This window comes from Geotrypetes seraphini, chromosome 19 (assembly GCF_902459505.1).
Source record: "Geotrypetes seraphini chromosome 19, aGeoSer1.1, whole genome shotgun sequence".
NCBI lineage: Eukaryota > Metazoa > Chordata > Amphibia > Gymnophiona > Dermophiidae > Geotrypetes > Geotrypetes seraphini.
In genome coordinates this window covers 25,545,936-25,563,070 of record NC_047102.1, presented here as the reverse complement: position 1 = coordinate 25,563,070, position 17,135 = coordinate 25,545,936, and the positions used below count along the sequence as shown (strand labels likewise).

The 17,135-nt window shown below is 47.0% G+C and overlaps 1 protein-coding gene across 1 annotated transcript in view; it reads left to right on the top strand.

The window, feature by feature from the left end:
* Nucleotides 1–16,544, top strand: part of OTOG (otogelin) — a 275,602-nt gene extending 259,058 nt beyond the window's left edge. Inside the window, exons 56-57 of the mRNA XM_033928785.1 lie at nucleotides 11,095–11,174; nucleotides 16,335–16,544. Coding sequence (XP_033784676.1) covers nucleotides 11,095–11,174; nucleotides 16,335–16,535 — 281 coding nt within the window. The 3' untranslated portion in view covers nucleotides 16,536–16,544. The remainder of the gene's footprint in view (nucleotides 1–11,094; nucleotides 11,175–16,334) is intronic.
* The last annotated feature ends 591 nt before the right edge of the window (nucleotides 16,545–17,135 follow it).

Genomic DNA, 17,135 nt, shown 5'->3' with positions numbered 1-17,135 from the left:
CAGATGAGGATGGAGCTTGCAGGAATGGGACAAAGATAAGAAAAGATGAAAAAATGAGTTCCCGTGGGAATGGGGAACAATTTGTCTCCGTGTCATTCTCTATTGCAATAGAAGGGCAAAACTAGGAGAAAGCACTAGATAGGCTATGTGAAAGAAAGAAATGTGCCCGAGACTGAATCCATGTAAACCATTGGCACACATACGTTTGACTGTCAGATGCACCAGAAACATATCACTCACACATACTCAGAGCAGGATACGTTTGGGGTTTGGAAAGGATGCTGAGAGAGGATGTTACATGTAGACAGGACACATGACCCAGCCACATTCCACCTCATCTATCCAAACACATAGAAACATGATGGCAAAGTCCAAATGGCCCATCTAGTCTGCCCATCCGCAGTAACCATTTTCTCTTTCTCTCTCCGAGAGATCCCACGTGCCTATCCCAGGCTTTCTTGAATTCAGACACAGTCTCTGTCTCCACCACCTCTTCTGGGAAACTGTTCCACGCATCTTCCACCCTTTCTGTAAAAAAGTATTTCCTTAGATTACTCCGGAGCCTATCACCTGTTAACTTCATCCTATGCCCTCTCATTCCAGAGCTTCCTTTCACAAGAAAGAGACTCGACTCATGCGCATTTACGCCATGTAGGTATTTAAACATCTCTATCATATTTCCCCTCTCCTGCCTTTCCTCCAAAGTATACAGATTGAGATCTTTAAGTCTGTCCCCATACGCCTTATGATGAAGACCACATACCATTGTAGCAGCCTTCCTCTGGACCGACTCCATCCTTTTTATATCTTTTTGAAGGTGCAGACTCCAGAATTGTACACAACATTCTAAATGAGGTCTCACTAAAGTCTTATACAGGGGCATCAATACTTCCTTTTTTCTACTGGCCATACTACTGCCTATGCAACCTAGCATCCTTCTAGCTTTCGCCGTCACCTTTTCAACCTGTTTGGCTACCTTAAGATCATCACATACATATATGTGGCACGGTGTGACAGCACATGGAGCTCTATGAGAAGGTGTGTGGCGGGGGGGGGGGGGGGGAGCAAGGACCCAGGAAGCACCACTCAGATTCCTACCTTCTGCACGCTCCACTTGTTCAGCACTATGCCCACACATCCCTCCAGACTAACAAGTTATAGGAAACACAGCACTGTCCCATTGCCAATAGGAGCAATAGAGGAGGATGAAAGTAGAAGGAAAAAGGTCAACTTACAACACAAACATGCAATCAGCGCCAAAGCTATATCCTGTAGGGGGAAGGGGCTGTCAGTACCCTCAAGATGAAGGAGAGCATAGGTGAAAAAGGAGTCCTTGAGCACACTGAGTCTTTGAATGTGAGCAGAGCAATACAATACACCTTCCATGTAGAACATGACTGCAATCCCCCCCCCATCTAACAATATAGCAACCTGTGCCCCCACCATCATGTAAGTGATGTACATAGAACCAACATAGGGTTACCAGATTTTCCGTTTGGAGAATCTGGCCCCCTGGACCCACCCCCAAAGCCCCCCAAGTTCCACCCATCCCCACCCCATCAAGCCTTAGTCCCGCCCCCAATCCCACCCCAACCCCGTCCCGCCCCCACTGCCTGCTCTCATTGGGCAGGACATCCGCTCATGCGCAGATGCTCTCCTGCCTAACGCGATGTGGAGGAAAGCTTTTCAAAATCCGGACAAAGTGATGTGTTTTGAAAAGCTGTCCAGACCCCCGGACATGTCCTCAAAAGGAGGACGTCCGGGGAAATCTGGACGCCTGGTAACCCTAATCCCAAATAAAAGCAAAACGCACTAAAGGAAATGAACTAGGAGGTGCACATGGAAGGAATGACAGTACACCAAGCCTAGCCTAGCATATATACTAAAGAACTGCCAGAAGACAGCATTAGGAGGCTGAGCCTACACGCATGATAGAGTGGAACGCACTCCCTGTCAATCCACACAGTTCAGGGTGGACCCAGGAAGATTTCTCATGAGGATGGCCAAGGCTGAGGATCCGTTGTAATAGGCAAGCATCATTTCCCAGGGAGGTAAGTTGCAACTAGAGAGTTGCGCAGGGACAGAAATCCCACCCATCCCCTCCCATCCACGCCAGGATCCTCTCCGTCTCCACCCGTCCCCGTCAGGATCCTCTCTGTCCCCACCCGTCCCCGCAAGGAATTATCTCCATCCCTACCAGTCCCCGTCAGGATCCACTCCGTCCCCGCCAGGATCCTCTCTGTCCCCACCCATCCCCGTCAGGATGCTCTCCATCTCCACTCGTCCCTGCCAGGATCCTCTCCGTCCCCACCCGTCCCCGTCATGATCCTCTCCATCTCCACCCGTCCATGCCAGGATCCTCTCCGTCCCCACCCGTCCCCGCCAGGATCCTCTCCGTCCCCACCCATCCCCATCAGGATCCTCTCCGTCCCCACCCATCCCCATCAGGATCCTCTCCGTCCCCACCCATCCCCATCAGGATCCTCTCCGTCCCCACCCGTCCCCGTCAGGATCCCACCCATCCCCGCAAGGAATTATCTCCATCTCTGCCCGTCACCATAAAAAGCAGCAATTACTTCTGGCAGGATCATCAATTCCAGTTTCTTTTGTGTTTGCGCTGCTGTTTTCCTTGTGGAATCTCTTTGGTGAAACCCTTTTTTTGTTTTCTGTTCAGGTAATTAACTTATAACCCCCCCCCCCTCTTTTACTAAGGCTGACGTGTCCATTATATTATATGGACGAATCCTTCTTCCAAAGCCTTCCATTCCCATGGGAGTCCCGTTGGCTAGAGGGGGGGTCCCTTTGGGAGTCCTGTGGGCCAGAGGGGGGTCCCGCGATCCCCATTCCCATGCGGACCTCTAGTTGCAACAGAGGGACAGAGCTTGGAGGACAGCACTAGAGAGATTATGTAAGGGAAACAGATGTCTCTGAAACTGAATCCATGCAACACATTGGCACATAAGGGTTTGATTTATGGATGTGCCAGAGACATATCACCAGCACATAGAGCTTGATAGGATTGGGGGCTGGGAAAGGGATAGAGAGGAGAGAAGACAGGGCTTGATTCTGCTGAGTGGTGGAACAAGAAGAGAAACTGACCATGATCCATTTGAGTGCTGAAGAAGGAGGAAAGATGGCAGCTACTCCTCTAGTGACCTTTCTTGGTTAAAGACCAGAACTGATCAGTGGTGTAGTAAGGGTGAGCAGCGCCCCTTCCCTTCCCTCCCCCCTTCCCTTTCCCCATACCTTTTTAACTTCTCTGGCATGAGCAACATGCTGCCCACATTGGTGTCAGCTCGCCCTTTGACATCACTTCCTTAGTGCAGGTCCTGGAAGTGACATCCAGAAAGAGCACTGATGCTGATGCGGGCAGCAACCTTGCGCCAGGAACAGTTACGGGGGAAGACAAGGGGTGCATGCATGTGGCAAGGAGAGGAGCGGGCAGGCGGGAGCAGACCGGAGGAGGAGAGGTGCCATCGCACCCTTAGGAAGACTGCGCCCGGGGCTTACCACACCCGCCCCCTCTACCCCCTCCTTACTAAACCACTGGAACTGATGATTTTCTGGCTTGTCTGCTCAGAGTCGGGAAAATTATCCTGAAACATGGAAAATGCCTGCCTCACTGTTTGAATTTTCTTGATCTAAGTCATTATTAGTGAGTTGTTTATCTAATTACAAATTTTCCTGATTGGAAACCGTATTCTGTTACATAGTTAATTTAGTGTTAAAATCTATGTCATATGAAAAAAGCTTCAGACTGATATATTATCATACACTGAACAATGAATTTCTGCTCCAGGTCTTTAAATCAAAATCACTACCCAAGACATAGGGAGATACAATGATTTACCGTACCTAATATCATAATAAGTATCTGTAGAAAGAGACATGATTTGAACTCGGGATCTCGATCCCTTATTCCAATTTTTTCCTTCAAAATGATTATGTTATCACCAGCACTGACCTGTGACATCATGGAAGGACTTTAGTAGGAAGATTAAGGCAAGAAACCCAGTCTAAGGACCCTTTCATACAGAATGATAAAAGCTGTACAACACACTTAACAACTCAGTGAACGATTCAGAAGCATTAGCATTAGCCGTGACAGTCATTTGTCATATTTATAGTGACCAGCTATCTACAGAGCATAAGTGAAGCTGGATTGAGGTAAATTAGAATGCATTGCAATGTGTTGTGACGCTTGCAAATTGAGTATTTTTGAAATTCTGCCATTCAGAGGGAAATTCAGTAAATGTAGCCAAAGTTAGGTGCTGGTACGATGCAAATTCGGTAAAAGCAATTCTGCATGGAACTGCCTTTATAGAAGACTAGTTTAAGTCATTTTTATGCCTAACTTGGAGCACAAATATTTATGCCTGACAAAGGCTGGTGTAAATGCATGCACCTAACTCCTGTCTACTAGGAGGGAAAATGGAAGTTATTCTACAACTCCATGCTTAAATTCCTGAGAATGTCCATGCCCCTCCCTCGGAGGTACGCTCAGAATGAATTAGGCTTGCAAATATGGGTGCAGAGTACAAATGCAATGATTACTGTCAATTAGTACATGTTAAGATCAATTATTAATAATTAGTTTATGCATACCAAGTTGCATGTCAAACTGTGGGCACCATTTATAGAATGGGGAGGGGGGGTCAGGCTATAAAAATTTGGGCCATGCATGTTGCCTGCTGACTTGGTATATGTTTGCAAAGACACTTGCTTGATGCTGAAGTTTAACATTTTATATCTAACATTCTTGACAGGTTCTGAAATGTCATTGCTTCCATTCCCTGTTAGCCCCATCCTGCCTGCAGTTCCCTCTAACTGTTACCAAGGTATATTTTCACAGACAACCGTAGGAAAAAGCCAAGCAGTTTCATTGTTGATTTCCAACAATGTACTCCCCCCACCTTCAGCCCCCTTCCCAGGAGGAGTGTTAAGTCTCAAAACTTGAATTTTCATCTGGCAGTGGTGCCTGCATTAGCAGCATAATGCACTTGTAGTGAGAGATTGAAATGCCAAAAATCTACTGTTGGTAGAAAGCACTGCTCTGATGCCCACTTTCTTGTAGAATGTTTCATAGAATAGTAATACTGTAGATAACTTTCCTTTGCCGACAAAGGCCCATAATTACTAAGTTGCATTAGTGGGAAGGACATCAGAGGCTGGAGAGTTTCTTAAAAGGAGATGGAGGTGGGGGATTGGTTGTTAAAGGGGAATCAGAGTTGGGAGCCTTCTTGAAATGGAATGGTGGCAGGGGTGGCTGGCTGCACTGTCACTGCTGGCCAGCCTAGCTGTCAGTCAGCTCTCTCTGTCGCTCCCCTTCCTGGCATCTAATGCTTACACCCTTCTCCCCCCCCCCAATTCCCATTTTTTCCATCCCCCCCCCTCGCATCTACCTTCAATTTGTCGTATAAGTTGCCAGGCGGCAGTAGCGATTCACAGAGCTACCCTGCTGCCAGTCCCGGCATCTTCTCTTCACTGTGGCCTGCCCCAGCAGAAACAGGAAGTTGTCAGAGAGGGCAGGCCACAGTGGAAAGACGATGCTGGAACTAGCAGCAGAGTAGCTCTGTAAATCACTACCACCACCCAGCAACTTTTACAACAAATTGAAGGTAGGGGGGGGCAATGGGAAAAATGCCAATTGAGGGGGAGAAGGGTGAAAGTGGAAAGCCTAATAGATGGGATAGCACATGTCCCAACCCCAACCCCATAGCGGGTCCGCCCATCCCCACTAAGTCTAAGGCCCGATTGGCCCGGGCGCCTAGAGCCTAAGCCAATCAGGTCTTAGGCTTAGTGGGAATGGGCAGACCCGCTATGCCTAAGGCCTGATTGGTCCAGGCTTCTAGAGCCTGGGCCAATCAGGCCTTAGGCTTCGCGGGATGGGCCGGGAAGGGGCGGACCCGCCTCATTTCGACAAGGTGGTCTTGCCGGCTGGATGGTACCAAGACCCAGTCGGCCGGCCAACAATTAAAGGTTAGTTTGGGGGGGGAGGTTAGTTGGAGGGGAAGTTAGGAGTGGTCACTGGTGGCTTTTAGCGCGGGGGAGGGCTGTTAGCGTGGGGGGGCGTCTGGAGGGGGGCATCTTCCGGTAGGAGGGATTGGGTACCCTCCTGCCAGTGATCGGTAGTGTTGGGGAGGGGGCACCCTCCTGCCGGTGATCGGTAGTGTCGGGGGGAGGGTGGCGTTCCGGCAGGAGGGGTTGGGCACCCTCCTGCCAGCAATTGGTAGTGTCAGGGGGGTGGGCATCTTCCGGCAGGAGGGGTTGGGCACCCTCCTGCCGGCAATTGGACAGGCAGCCGCGGCTGCTATACTTATCGCGGCAGAGAGATCCCTTTCCCCGATAAGTATAGCGGCCGCGTCTACTTACAATGTAGGCCAGCATTTTGCTGGCCTACATTTTAAGCTTCTCTTCCTCTACTAGGGAGACGCATAGGGCCGCCTAGGTTCGCCTAAGGCCCTTAGGCAAGCTTAGGTATCTTGCGGGCCTCCCTAGGCTCTGCCCAATATAGGCGCCTGCCTGGGGAGCATTTTTTTTTTAAAACGTGCATCCCAATTGGTTGATTAGATAGCTGTAGGATGCCTACAGCTGCCTAAAATCGGGACGGCACTTTTCAGAATCAGGGCCATAGAAAACATCCCGGTATAGTCTGAAGGTGTTGAATCGATGAAAGATACTCCTGCCACAATTTCCATAAGGATAATATCATTATAATCCTTGGAGTGGCAATTCTGAGATTCTTCCCTCAGTTAAGCATCCAATTTGTATAGGTTAACCTGGTGGGGATCCGACTGTCAACAAGTGGCTAGTCTTGCTTTTGAATTAACTTCTGCTTTCACAGCTGCTCAATGCCCTGTTTCCTTGTTTATAGATCATAGCCATCAGATTGGAGTGGTTGCCAGGGTGGACGCAGTTCTCGGTAGGGTTACCAGGCGTCCAGATTTCCCCGGACAAGTCCGGGGGTCCGGATGGCTTTTCGAAACCCAGCACTTTGTCTGGGTTTTGAAAAGCCTCCTCACATCGCATCGGGCAGGGAGGAAGTGCATGCATGTGCGGATGCCATGCGGTGATACCATGTGCGCACGCGCATGACACCATCGCATGGCATCTGCGCACCCGCGGACTTCCTCCATGCATGACAAGAGTGGGGGGAAGGGGCTAGGGTGGGACTGGGGGAGGGATTAGGGTGTTTTAGGGCAGGGATGGGCAGAACTGGGCGGGCCTGGGTGGGGCGAGTCTAGGGGGTCCAGATCTTCCGATTGGATAGTTCTTGGGACACAGGTGCAAGCTCTCATTCCCTCTCTGTTTTTCTGACAACATTGTATTCAACAGCACTGCATGAGGAGCTGTAAAGCATATGTAGAAGTGGAATATGGGAGACTAGAGGTGGAGTTTTTTATGCCGATGATAAGAAGAATGAGCAGCTTGAAAAGACTTGTGCGATTGCTGCTTCCATGAAATTTTGAGGCTTTTTTTCCCCCACTTTATTTTGAAAATACTGTTGTCCACAGGGAAGGGCCCACGACTGGCTAGTAACATTGGTATAGACCAGGGATCTCAGTCCCTCCTTGAGGGACATAATCCAGTCAGGTTTTCAGGATTTCCCCAATGAATATGCATTGAAAGCAGTGCATGCGCATAGATCTCATGCATATTCATTGGGGAAATCCTGAAAACCCGACTGGATTGCGGCCCTCAAGGAGGGACTTTGAGACCCCTGGTATAGACTATGGAAGACTTGAGGTCCTGCCATGTAAACTTGCAAATGGCGTATAGCGATCAGTTAGTTGCTTATTCTTGTGGGGTTTGCTTCCCGTTTGCCTGATTTGTACTTGTCACTACGGGGTGAGGGAGGCACATTCTATAAACAGTGCCCAAGTTAGGTGCTGTGAAAATCTGCACCTGCAAAGGGCATTCTGCATGGAGTGCCCTTTGCAGAGTGTGGCACAATGGTTAAAGCTACAGCCGCAGCACCCTGAGGTTGTGGGTTCAAACCCACGCTGCTCCTTGTGCCCCTGGGCAAGTCACTTAATCCCCCCATTGCCCCAGGTACATTAGATAGATTGTGAGCCTACCAGGACAGTCAGGGAAAAATGCTTGCGTACCTGAATACATTCATGTAAACAGTTCTGAGCTCCCCTAGGACAATGGTATAGAAAACTGAATCAATATATAGTGTGAACAGTTTCAGCCTCTGATCACCAGAGCTGGTATTGTGACCTCACAATGCCTCATTCCACCAATGCCTAAGAGCCAACCTCATCAGTGATGTCACAATGGCTTCATTGTCCTGTACTTGGCTCACTTTCACTACATTTTGATTTCTAGAGTGGTGCAGTGGTTAAAGCTACAGCCTCAGCACCCTGAGGTTGTGGGTTCAAATCCCATGCTGCTCCTTGCGACCCTGGGCAAGTCCTTTAATCCCCTCATTGCACCAGGTACATTAGATAGATTGTGAGCCCATCAGGAGAGACAGGGAAAAATGCTTGACTACCTGAATAAGTTCATTTAAACCATTCTGAGCTCCCCTGGGAGAACGGCATAGAAAATTGAGTAAATAAATAAATATAAAAATGTTAGTGTACCTTGTGTAAATAATGGCAGTTGGGTGCATAAATAAATGTGTTCTATAATATTGTGCCTCTGACCCACCCATGCCTCTCCTTTTGAGTTGCCTGCCAGAAAATTCAGGTTCACATTTTATAGAATAGGGCAGGGGTAGGGAACTCCGGTCCTCGAGAGCCGTATTCCAGTCGGGTGTTCAGGATTTCCCCAATGAATCTGCATTGAAAGCAGTGCATGCGCATAGATCTCATGCGTATTCATTGGGGGAATCCTGAAAACTCGACTGGAATACGGCTCTCGAGGACCGGAGATCCCTACCCCTGGAATAGGGTGTAGGGAAAATCTGTATGTAGACCCAAATGAGTGCAATCTTTTGGTGCGCCTACAGTTTATGCCCCTATGCAATTTTTATTTTTTTTTAGTTCATTTTATTGGTTTTAATCAAAAAGTACTGTATGTACTTTTCTGATTTAAATACCAATTTTTCATATGTATGCAAATGTTATACAGGGCTTTTATGCATAAAGCTTGGTAGAAAATCTACATATGGAAGTCTCTGCTTTTTCACTAAATTTGGCCCACAATTGTGTATCAGCCCCATGGTGACTAATGGGGAAGAAAAAAATATCAATGGGGACTACTATTAACCTTTTCCTATCGTAATAAATTTTACATTACACTGGTTCCAATCGTAATTAGTTTAGCAAAGTTTTGTATTATTCACCGTTATCATTTACGGCAATTGTAAATAAGTCATCAGTCTGTCAATTCAAATCTTTTGTATTCCTGGCTCTTTATTAGTCCATACAGACTGTTTATCCACGATGGCAACGACATTTTTGGAATGTCCCGTCATCCGGGACACACGATAGGAAAAGGTTAAGATGTGCTATTTTACTGTCATCCCCAGTTATTAATAACTGATAATCTCCAGTTGTTAATAACTCTTTGCAAAAATGGGACCTGTGCTAAAATAGCAGACGTTAGTGTTAAAATAACATGCATTTACAGTAGCCTACGTTGATAACATCCCCCCCTTAGTGTGATGAGTTTCAGCCAGTCTCTGCTAATCAGAGCCGATATCGTGATGTCATAATGCCTCATTCCACCAATGCTTAAGAGCCAGCCACATCAGTGATGTCACAATGACTCGATTGTTCTATACCTTTATTACATAGAGTAGTGATTTAGAAAATTCTTCGACAAAGAACAATATAGGCTCATAGTCCAATCCCTAGTCCTAGGTCTAGTGGACTATTGCAACATCCTCTATCTACCATGCCCTGCAAACTTGATAAAACAACTGCAGACAGTACAAAACACGGCTCTCAGATTGATCTACTCGCTAAGTAAATTTGACCACAACACCACTGCCTACCTAGACTCACACTGGTTACCAATACAAGCACGAATTCAATTCAAATTATACTGTCTATAATTCAAAGCACTGCTCCCACTTACCTAAACAACCGCCTAAATCAAAACCTCACTACTAGACAAAGAAGAACCCAGACCCCATTTACCTACCCCCCACTCAAAGGCACTCAGCGCAAGAAGATGTTTGACAACCAGCGAAACTTGACCACATCATCTCCAACTTGCTATTAACAACGAGCGACTTCAAATCATTTCGAAAAGAAATTAAAACCCTGCTATTCAAAAAATTTATCCAGATGTCTTAACTCTACCCCCGGTTCTCCTCCTTCCTTACAAATTGCCCATCAAAGTCTCTCCCTCTCCGTAATTCTTTCTCCTCAAAATCTCAACCATGTAAACAGCTCCCCAAACTGTAAATTTCCTGGAACTGTCCAGTCATCTTTTTGTAATCCAAAACCCTAAATTGTAATTTTCCTGGAAATGTCCAGCTAGTTTCTTTTGTAATCTGCCCAGAACTGCAAGGTACGGGCGGAATAGAAGTCATTAATGTAATGTAATGTAATTTATTTTTTTCTTTAATTGACGGGGAAGTTATCAATGTGGACTTCCATTAAGACTTTAGTGTTATCCCCAGTTATGAGTAACTAGGTCTTATTGCATAAAGTTGGACCTGTGCTAAAAAAGCATGATTTGGTGGCAAAATAGCACATCTTAATGGTAGACAGCGTTGATGACTATGCATCTCAGGGCTCCTTGTGCTAAGCTGCCTTAGCGTTTTTAGCGTACGCACCATTTTAGCGTGCGCTAAATCCGCACTACACGGCTAGAACTAACGCCAGCTCAATGCTGGCGTTAGCGTCTAGCGTGCACGGCAATTTAACGTGCGCTAAAATTTTCTTTGGAATACTGTACATTCTAATTTAACTTGCCACTCAAACCCGTAATGCGTCCATGCAATCTACTCCCATTTTAAGATAATATTGATAGTATAGCACTAGTTTTGAGAATAATCTGAATAACTTAACCATTTTCCTTTTTTAAAATCTATACAGCATCCCATAGGTTTAAAAAATAAAAAATAAAAATTTTTTTTCATTGAAAGTTTGAAATTCGCAAGCTCATATCTGATTGTTATTCTAATACATGCAGGTAAGGAAGATGGAAAATTCTGTAAAAAGGTGACTGTTAGGATGACTATTCGAAAGAATGACTGCAGAAGCAACACCCCAGTGAGTAACAAATGACTAGGAGCGTGAACTCAGTACTATATAGATATCTTGTATATCTAGTAAATGATTACACAATCCAAAATGCACAGGACCACACGTTCCTAAATCCTGGCTTCAATTAATTATATCAATAATAAACAAAGAAGCCAATACTTTCCCATTTATTTGATAAAACCTTTTAATAAATATTTCTAAATACTTTGTTATAAATAACAGTTTCAACACCACTTATTAATCACCCTTCCCATATAATATCAACATTAGCTGATAGCAGTTCATTAGATGCCACACTCATGGAAGAAAATCCATTCATTCACAAAGATCTTCAAAAGTCACGGGCGTGAAGTATTTAGAAATATTTATGGAAAGGTTTTATTAAATAAATGAGAAAGTATTAGTGCAGGTAGTTTGGTGGCTTCTTTGTTTATTATTGATATATCTAGTAAAGAGATATAGGCCGAATTGACTAACACTGGCCTAATCTTTGATCAAACTCACAAACAGCATTACTGTTCCACCTTGAGAGCATTGGACTACAAAACCATGGCTCAATGTTCCCAGGCCGCCTCTTAAATGGACCAGGATCTTCTCCCTCGGCCCTGAATAACCACCTCAACACAAAGACCCCCCAACCCCCAAACTGTTCCCTTAGGTCCTGAAGACCCTCCCTCCCAAGTACAAAAGGACAGCCTTACTGGGTCAGACCAATGGTCCATCAAGCCCAGTAGCCCGTTCTCATGGTGGCCAATCCAGGTCATTAGTACCTGGCCAAAACCCACGGAGTAGCACTATTCCATGCTACCGATCCAGGGCAAGCAGAGGCTTTCTCAATAATAGACTATGGACTTTTCCTCCAGGAACTTGTCCAAACCTGTCTTAAAACCAGCTCCCTCACCACGAAGAACACCTCAATGACATCCTTCCACTCTGAAGACTCACCCTACTATTCCCAAAGCATCCCCACCCTCCCTTAGCACCCCCTCCCCTCTTAATCCCTGATTTGTCCCCGTTCCCACGAGATCCCATGAGATACTGCGGGGTTTGAGGCAGGAGTAATCCCCACTCGTTCCTGCCCCCTCCGGTGCTGGGTTCAATTGCCCCAGCTGCATATAGAAGGCTAACCTCAGCAGTAGGACTGAGTTTGATTGCAAGCTACATTACAGGAGTTGAGGAGGTAGCCTGGTGGTTAGAGCTGCTGCCTCAGCACCCTGAGATTGTGAGTTTGATCCCAAGCTACATTACAGGAGTTGAGGAGGAAGCCTGGTGGCTAGAGCTGCTGCCTCAGCACCCTGAGATTGTGAGTTTGATCCCAAGCTACATTACAGGAGTTGAGGAGGTAGCCTGGTGGCTAGAGCTGCTGCCTCAGCACCCTGAGATTGTGAGTTTGATCCCAAGCTACATTACAGGAGTTGAGGAGGTAGCCTGGTGGCTAGAGCTGCTGCCTCAGCACCCTGAGATTGTGAGTTTGATCCCAAGCTACATTACAGGAGTTGAGGAGGTAGCCTGGTGGCTAGAGCTGCTGCCTCAGCACCCTGAGATTGTGAGTTTGATCCCAAGCTACATTACAGGAGTTGAGGAGGTAGCCTGGTGGCTAGAGCTGCTGCCTCAGCACCCTGAGATTGTGAGTTTGATCCCAAGCTACATTACAGGAGTTGAGGAGGTAGCCTGGTGGCTAGAGCTGCTGCCTCAGCACCCTGAGATTGTGAGTTTGATCCCAAGCTACATTACAGGAGTTGAGGAGGTAGCCTGGTGGCTAGAGCTGCTGCCTCAGCACCCTGAGATTGTGAGTTTGATCCCAAGCTACATTACAGGAGTTGAGGAGGAAGCCTGGTGGCTAGAGCTGCTGCCTCAGCACCCTGAGATTGTGAGTTTGATCCCAAGCTACATTACAGGAGTTGAGGAGGTAGCCTGGTGGTTAGAGCTGCTGCCTCAGCACCCTGAGATTGTGAGTTTGATCCCAAGCTACATTACAGGAGTTGAGGAGGAAGGCTGGTGGTTAGAGCTGCTGCCTCAGCACCCTGAGATTGTGAGTTTGATCCCAAGCTACATTACAGGAGTTGAGGAGGTAGCCTGGTGGCTAGAGCTGCTGCCTCAGCACCCTGAGATTGTGAGTTTGATCCCAAGCTACATTACAGGAGTTGAGGAGGTAGCCTGGTGGCTAGAGCTGCTGCCTCAGCACCCTGAGATTGTGAGTTTGATCCCAAGCTACATTACAGGAGTTGAGGAGGAAGCCTGGTGGCTAGAGCTGCTGCCTCAGCACCCTGAGATTGTGAGTTTGATCCCAAGCTACATTACAGGAGCTGAGGAGGTAGCCTGGTGGCTAGAGCTGCTGCCTCAGCACCCTGAGATTGTGAGTTTGATCCCAAGCTACATTACAGGAGTTGAGGAGGTAGCCTGGTGGCTAGAGCTGCTGCCTCAGCACCCTGAGATTGTGAGTTTGATCCCAAGTTACATTACAGGAGTTGAGGAGGTAGCCTGGTGGTTAGAGCTGCTGCCTCAGCACCCTGAGATTGTGAGTTTGATCCCAAGCTACATTACAGGAGTTGAGGAGGACGCCTGGTGGCTAGAGCTGCTGCCTCAGCACCCTGAGATTGTGAGTTTGATCCCAAGCTACATTACAGGAGTTGAGGAGGACGCCTGGTGGTTAGAGCTGCTGCCTCAGCACCCTGAGATTGTGAGTTTGATCCCAAGCTACATTACAGGAGTTGAGGAGGACGCCTGGTGGTTAGAGCTGCTGCCTCAGAACCCTGAGATTGTGAGTTTGATCCCAAGCTACATTACAGGAGTTGAGGAGGGACGCCTGGTGGCTAGAGCTGCTGCCTCAGCACCCTGAGATTGTGAGTTTGATCCCAAGCTACATTACAGGAGTTGAGGAGGTAGCCTGGTGGCTAGAGCTGCTGCCTCAGCACCCTGAGATTGTGAGTTTGATCCCAAGCTACATTACAGGAGTTGAGGAGGGCGCCTGGTGGTTAGAGCTGCTGCCTCAGCACCCTGAGATTGTGAGTTTGATCCCAAGCTACATTACAGGAGTTGAGGAGGACGCCTGGTGGCTAGAGCTGCTGCCTCAGCACCCTGAGATTGTGAGTTTGATCCCAAGCTACATTACAGGAGTTGAGGAGGACGCCTGGTGGTTAGAGCTGCTGCCTCAGCACCCTGAGATTGTGAGTTTGATCCCAAGCTACATTACAGGAGTTGAGGAGGACGCCTGGTGGCTAGAGCTGCTGCCTCAGCACCCTGAGATTGTGAGTTTGATCCCAAGCTACATTACAGGAGTTGAGGAGGACGCCTGGTGGTTAGAGCTGCTGCCTCAGCACCCTGAGATTGTGAGTTTGATCCCAAGCTACATTACAGGAGTTGAGGAGGACGCCTGGTGGTTAGAGCTGCTGCCTCAGCACCCTGAGATTGTGAGTTTGATCCCAAGCTACATTACAGGAGTTGAGGAGGACGCCTGGTGGCTAGAGCTGCTGCCTCAGCACCCTGAGATTGTGAGTTTGATCCCAAGCTACATTACAGGAGTTGAGGAGGTAGCCTGGTGGCTAGAGCTGCTGCCTCAGCACCCTGAGATTGTGAGTTTGATCCCAAGCTACATTACAGGAGTTGAGGAGGACGCCTGGTGGTTAGAGCTGCTGCCTCAGCACCCTGAGATTGTGAGTTTGATCCCAAGCTACATTACAGGAGTTGAGGAGGACGCCTGGTGGCTAGAGCTGCTGCCTCAGCACCCTGAGATTGTGAGTTTGATCCCAAGCTACATTACAGGAGTTGAGGAGGACGCCTGGTGGTTAGAGCTGCTGCCTCAGCACCCTGAGATTGTGAGTTTGATCCCAAGCTACATTACAGGAGTTGAGGAGGACGCCTGGTGGCTAGAGCTGCTGCCTCAGCACCCTGAGATTGTGAGTTTGATCCCAAGCTACATTACAGGAGTTGAGGAGGTAGCCTGGTGGCTAGAGCTGCTGCCTCAGCACCCTGAGATTGTGAGTTTGATCCCAAGCTACATTACAGGAGTTGAGGAGGACGCCTGGTGGTTAGAGCTGCTGCCTCAACACCCTGAGATTGTGAGTTTGATCCCAAGCTACATTACAGGAGTTGAGGAGGACGCCTGGTGGCTAGAGCTGCTGCCTCAGCACCCTGAGATTGTGAGTTTGATCCCAAGCTACATTACAGGAGTTGAGGAGGACGCCTGGTGGTTAGAGCTGCTGCCTCAGCACCCTGAGATTGTGAGTTTGATCCCAAGCTACATTACAGGAGTTGAGGAGGACGCCTGGTGGCTAGAGCTGCTGCCTCAGCACTCTGAGATTGTGAGTTTGATCCCAAGCTACATTACAGGAGTTGAGGAGGTAGCCTGGTGGCTAGAGCTGCTGCCTCAGCACCCTGAGATTGTGAGTTTGATCCCAGCCTGTTCCTTGTGACTCTGGACAAGTCACTTAACCCTCCATTGCCCCAGTTACCATAGTTAGATTGGGAGCCTGCTCGGACAGATAGGGAAAATACTTGACGAGTACCTGATTACGGTTCAATGAATTGTCCACGTAAACCACTCTGGGTGAATCTCTTTTACTAAGGCGTGATAGCCGATTTAGCGTGCCCTAAATCAGCTAGCGTGCCTTAGCCAAAGATCCCCCCTTGATAAATAAATAAATAAATATTCATTTACGATAGGAGTCACCGGCTTGCGGCACTCAATTCCCACAGCTTAGTCACTTCCCCTCTATGTGACCACCACTCTCTTCCTTTAAGGCCCTCTTTTACTAAGGTGCTATGCGTTTTAGCGCGCACTAAATCAACAATTGCGCTAACCGCTAAAGCATCCACTGGATAACATGCATGCATTAGTGTTTAGCGCGCGCTAAAAAAACATAGCGCACCTTAGTAAAAGAGGGGGTAAGGGTCAAAGCTAAACTTCAACGGTTACTGCGGAGGTTTTGCAACTACTTGGGGCTTAAATTTTATAGCTAGTGTGTGTAAATGGCAAAATTTTAATATGATTTAATAAATGGGGGTCTCTGAATCAGAAAGAATAGCATTTTATATTTCTTCCATCAAATATCATAATTTCCTTGCCATTTGATAATGAAATCTACTTCTATATTTAGATGCAATCCATTATTCTATAATCAATTAAGAAGGGTTAATTCCTTTCCTTTATTTTTTTGCGCTCTTCAGATAAACATTGTTTCCTGTGATGGAAAATGCCCTTCTGCTAGTATTTATAATTACAACATCAACACCTATGCCAGGTTTTGCAAATGCTGCAGAGAACTGGGACTACAGAGGCGTACAGTGCAACTTTACTGCAGTGGTAATGCGACGTGGGTTAACTACTCCATTCAAGAGCCCACAGACTGTTCTTGCCAGTGGTCTTAGCAGAACGACAACAACAAAAAAAGGAAACAAAATATACTCAAGCAACTAAGAAAAGAAATTATACTGGAACGAAGACAAAAAATATGGTGCATTTCATCCTTAGAAAAAGTAATTAACACATCAAAGAATGAATTATATGTCACCAATAAAATAATTATTTTAAATAGTTGTTTGTTTTTTTTACTTTGTTCTAATTGTTAAAGAATTGTTTTGCTTGTACACTTTGTAAGAATCATTTTAGTGCTATTATAAGCCGAACAATCTCAATGTCGATGTTCAAGAACGATCACTACTTTAGGAGTTGATATTTAAAGCTATTTAAAGGGCCAGAAATTGCTACTGGCTCGTGTGTATCACTTGTCCGGGGCTAACTGGGCATATCCGATAGGCAACTCCGGTCCTCAAGAGCCAGAGCCAGGTCAGATTTTCAGGATAGCCACAATAAATATGCATGAGATAGATTTGCATCTCAAGGACGAGTGCATGCAAATCCATCTCGTGCATATTCATGGAGGATATCCTGAAAACCTGACCTGGCTCCGGCTTTCGAGGACTGGAACTGCCTACCCCTGCAATAGGCTATTTAATTGGATAGTGCCA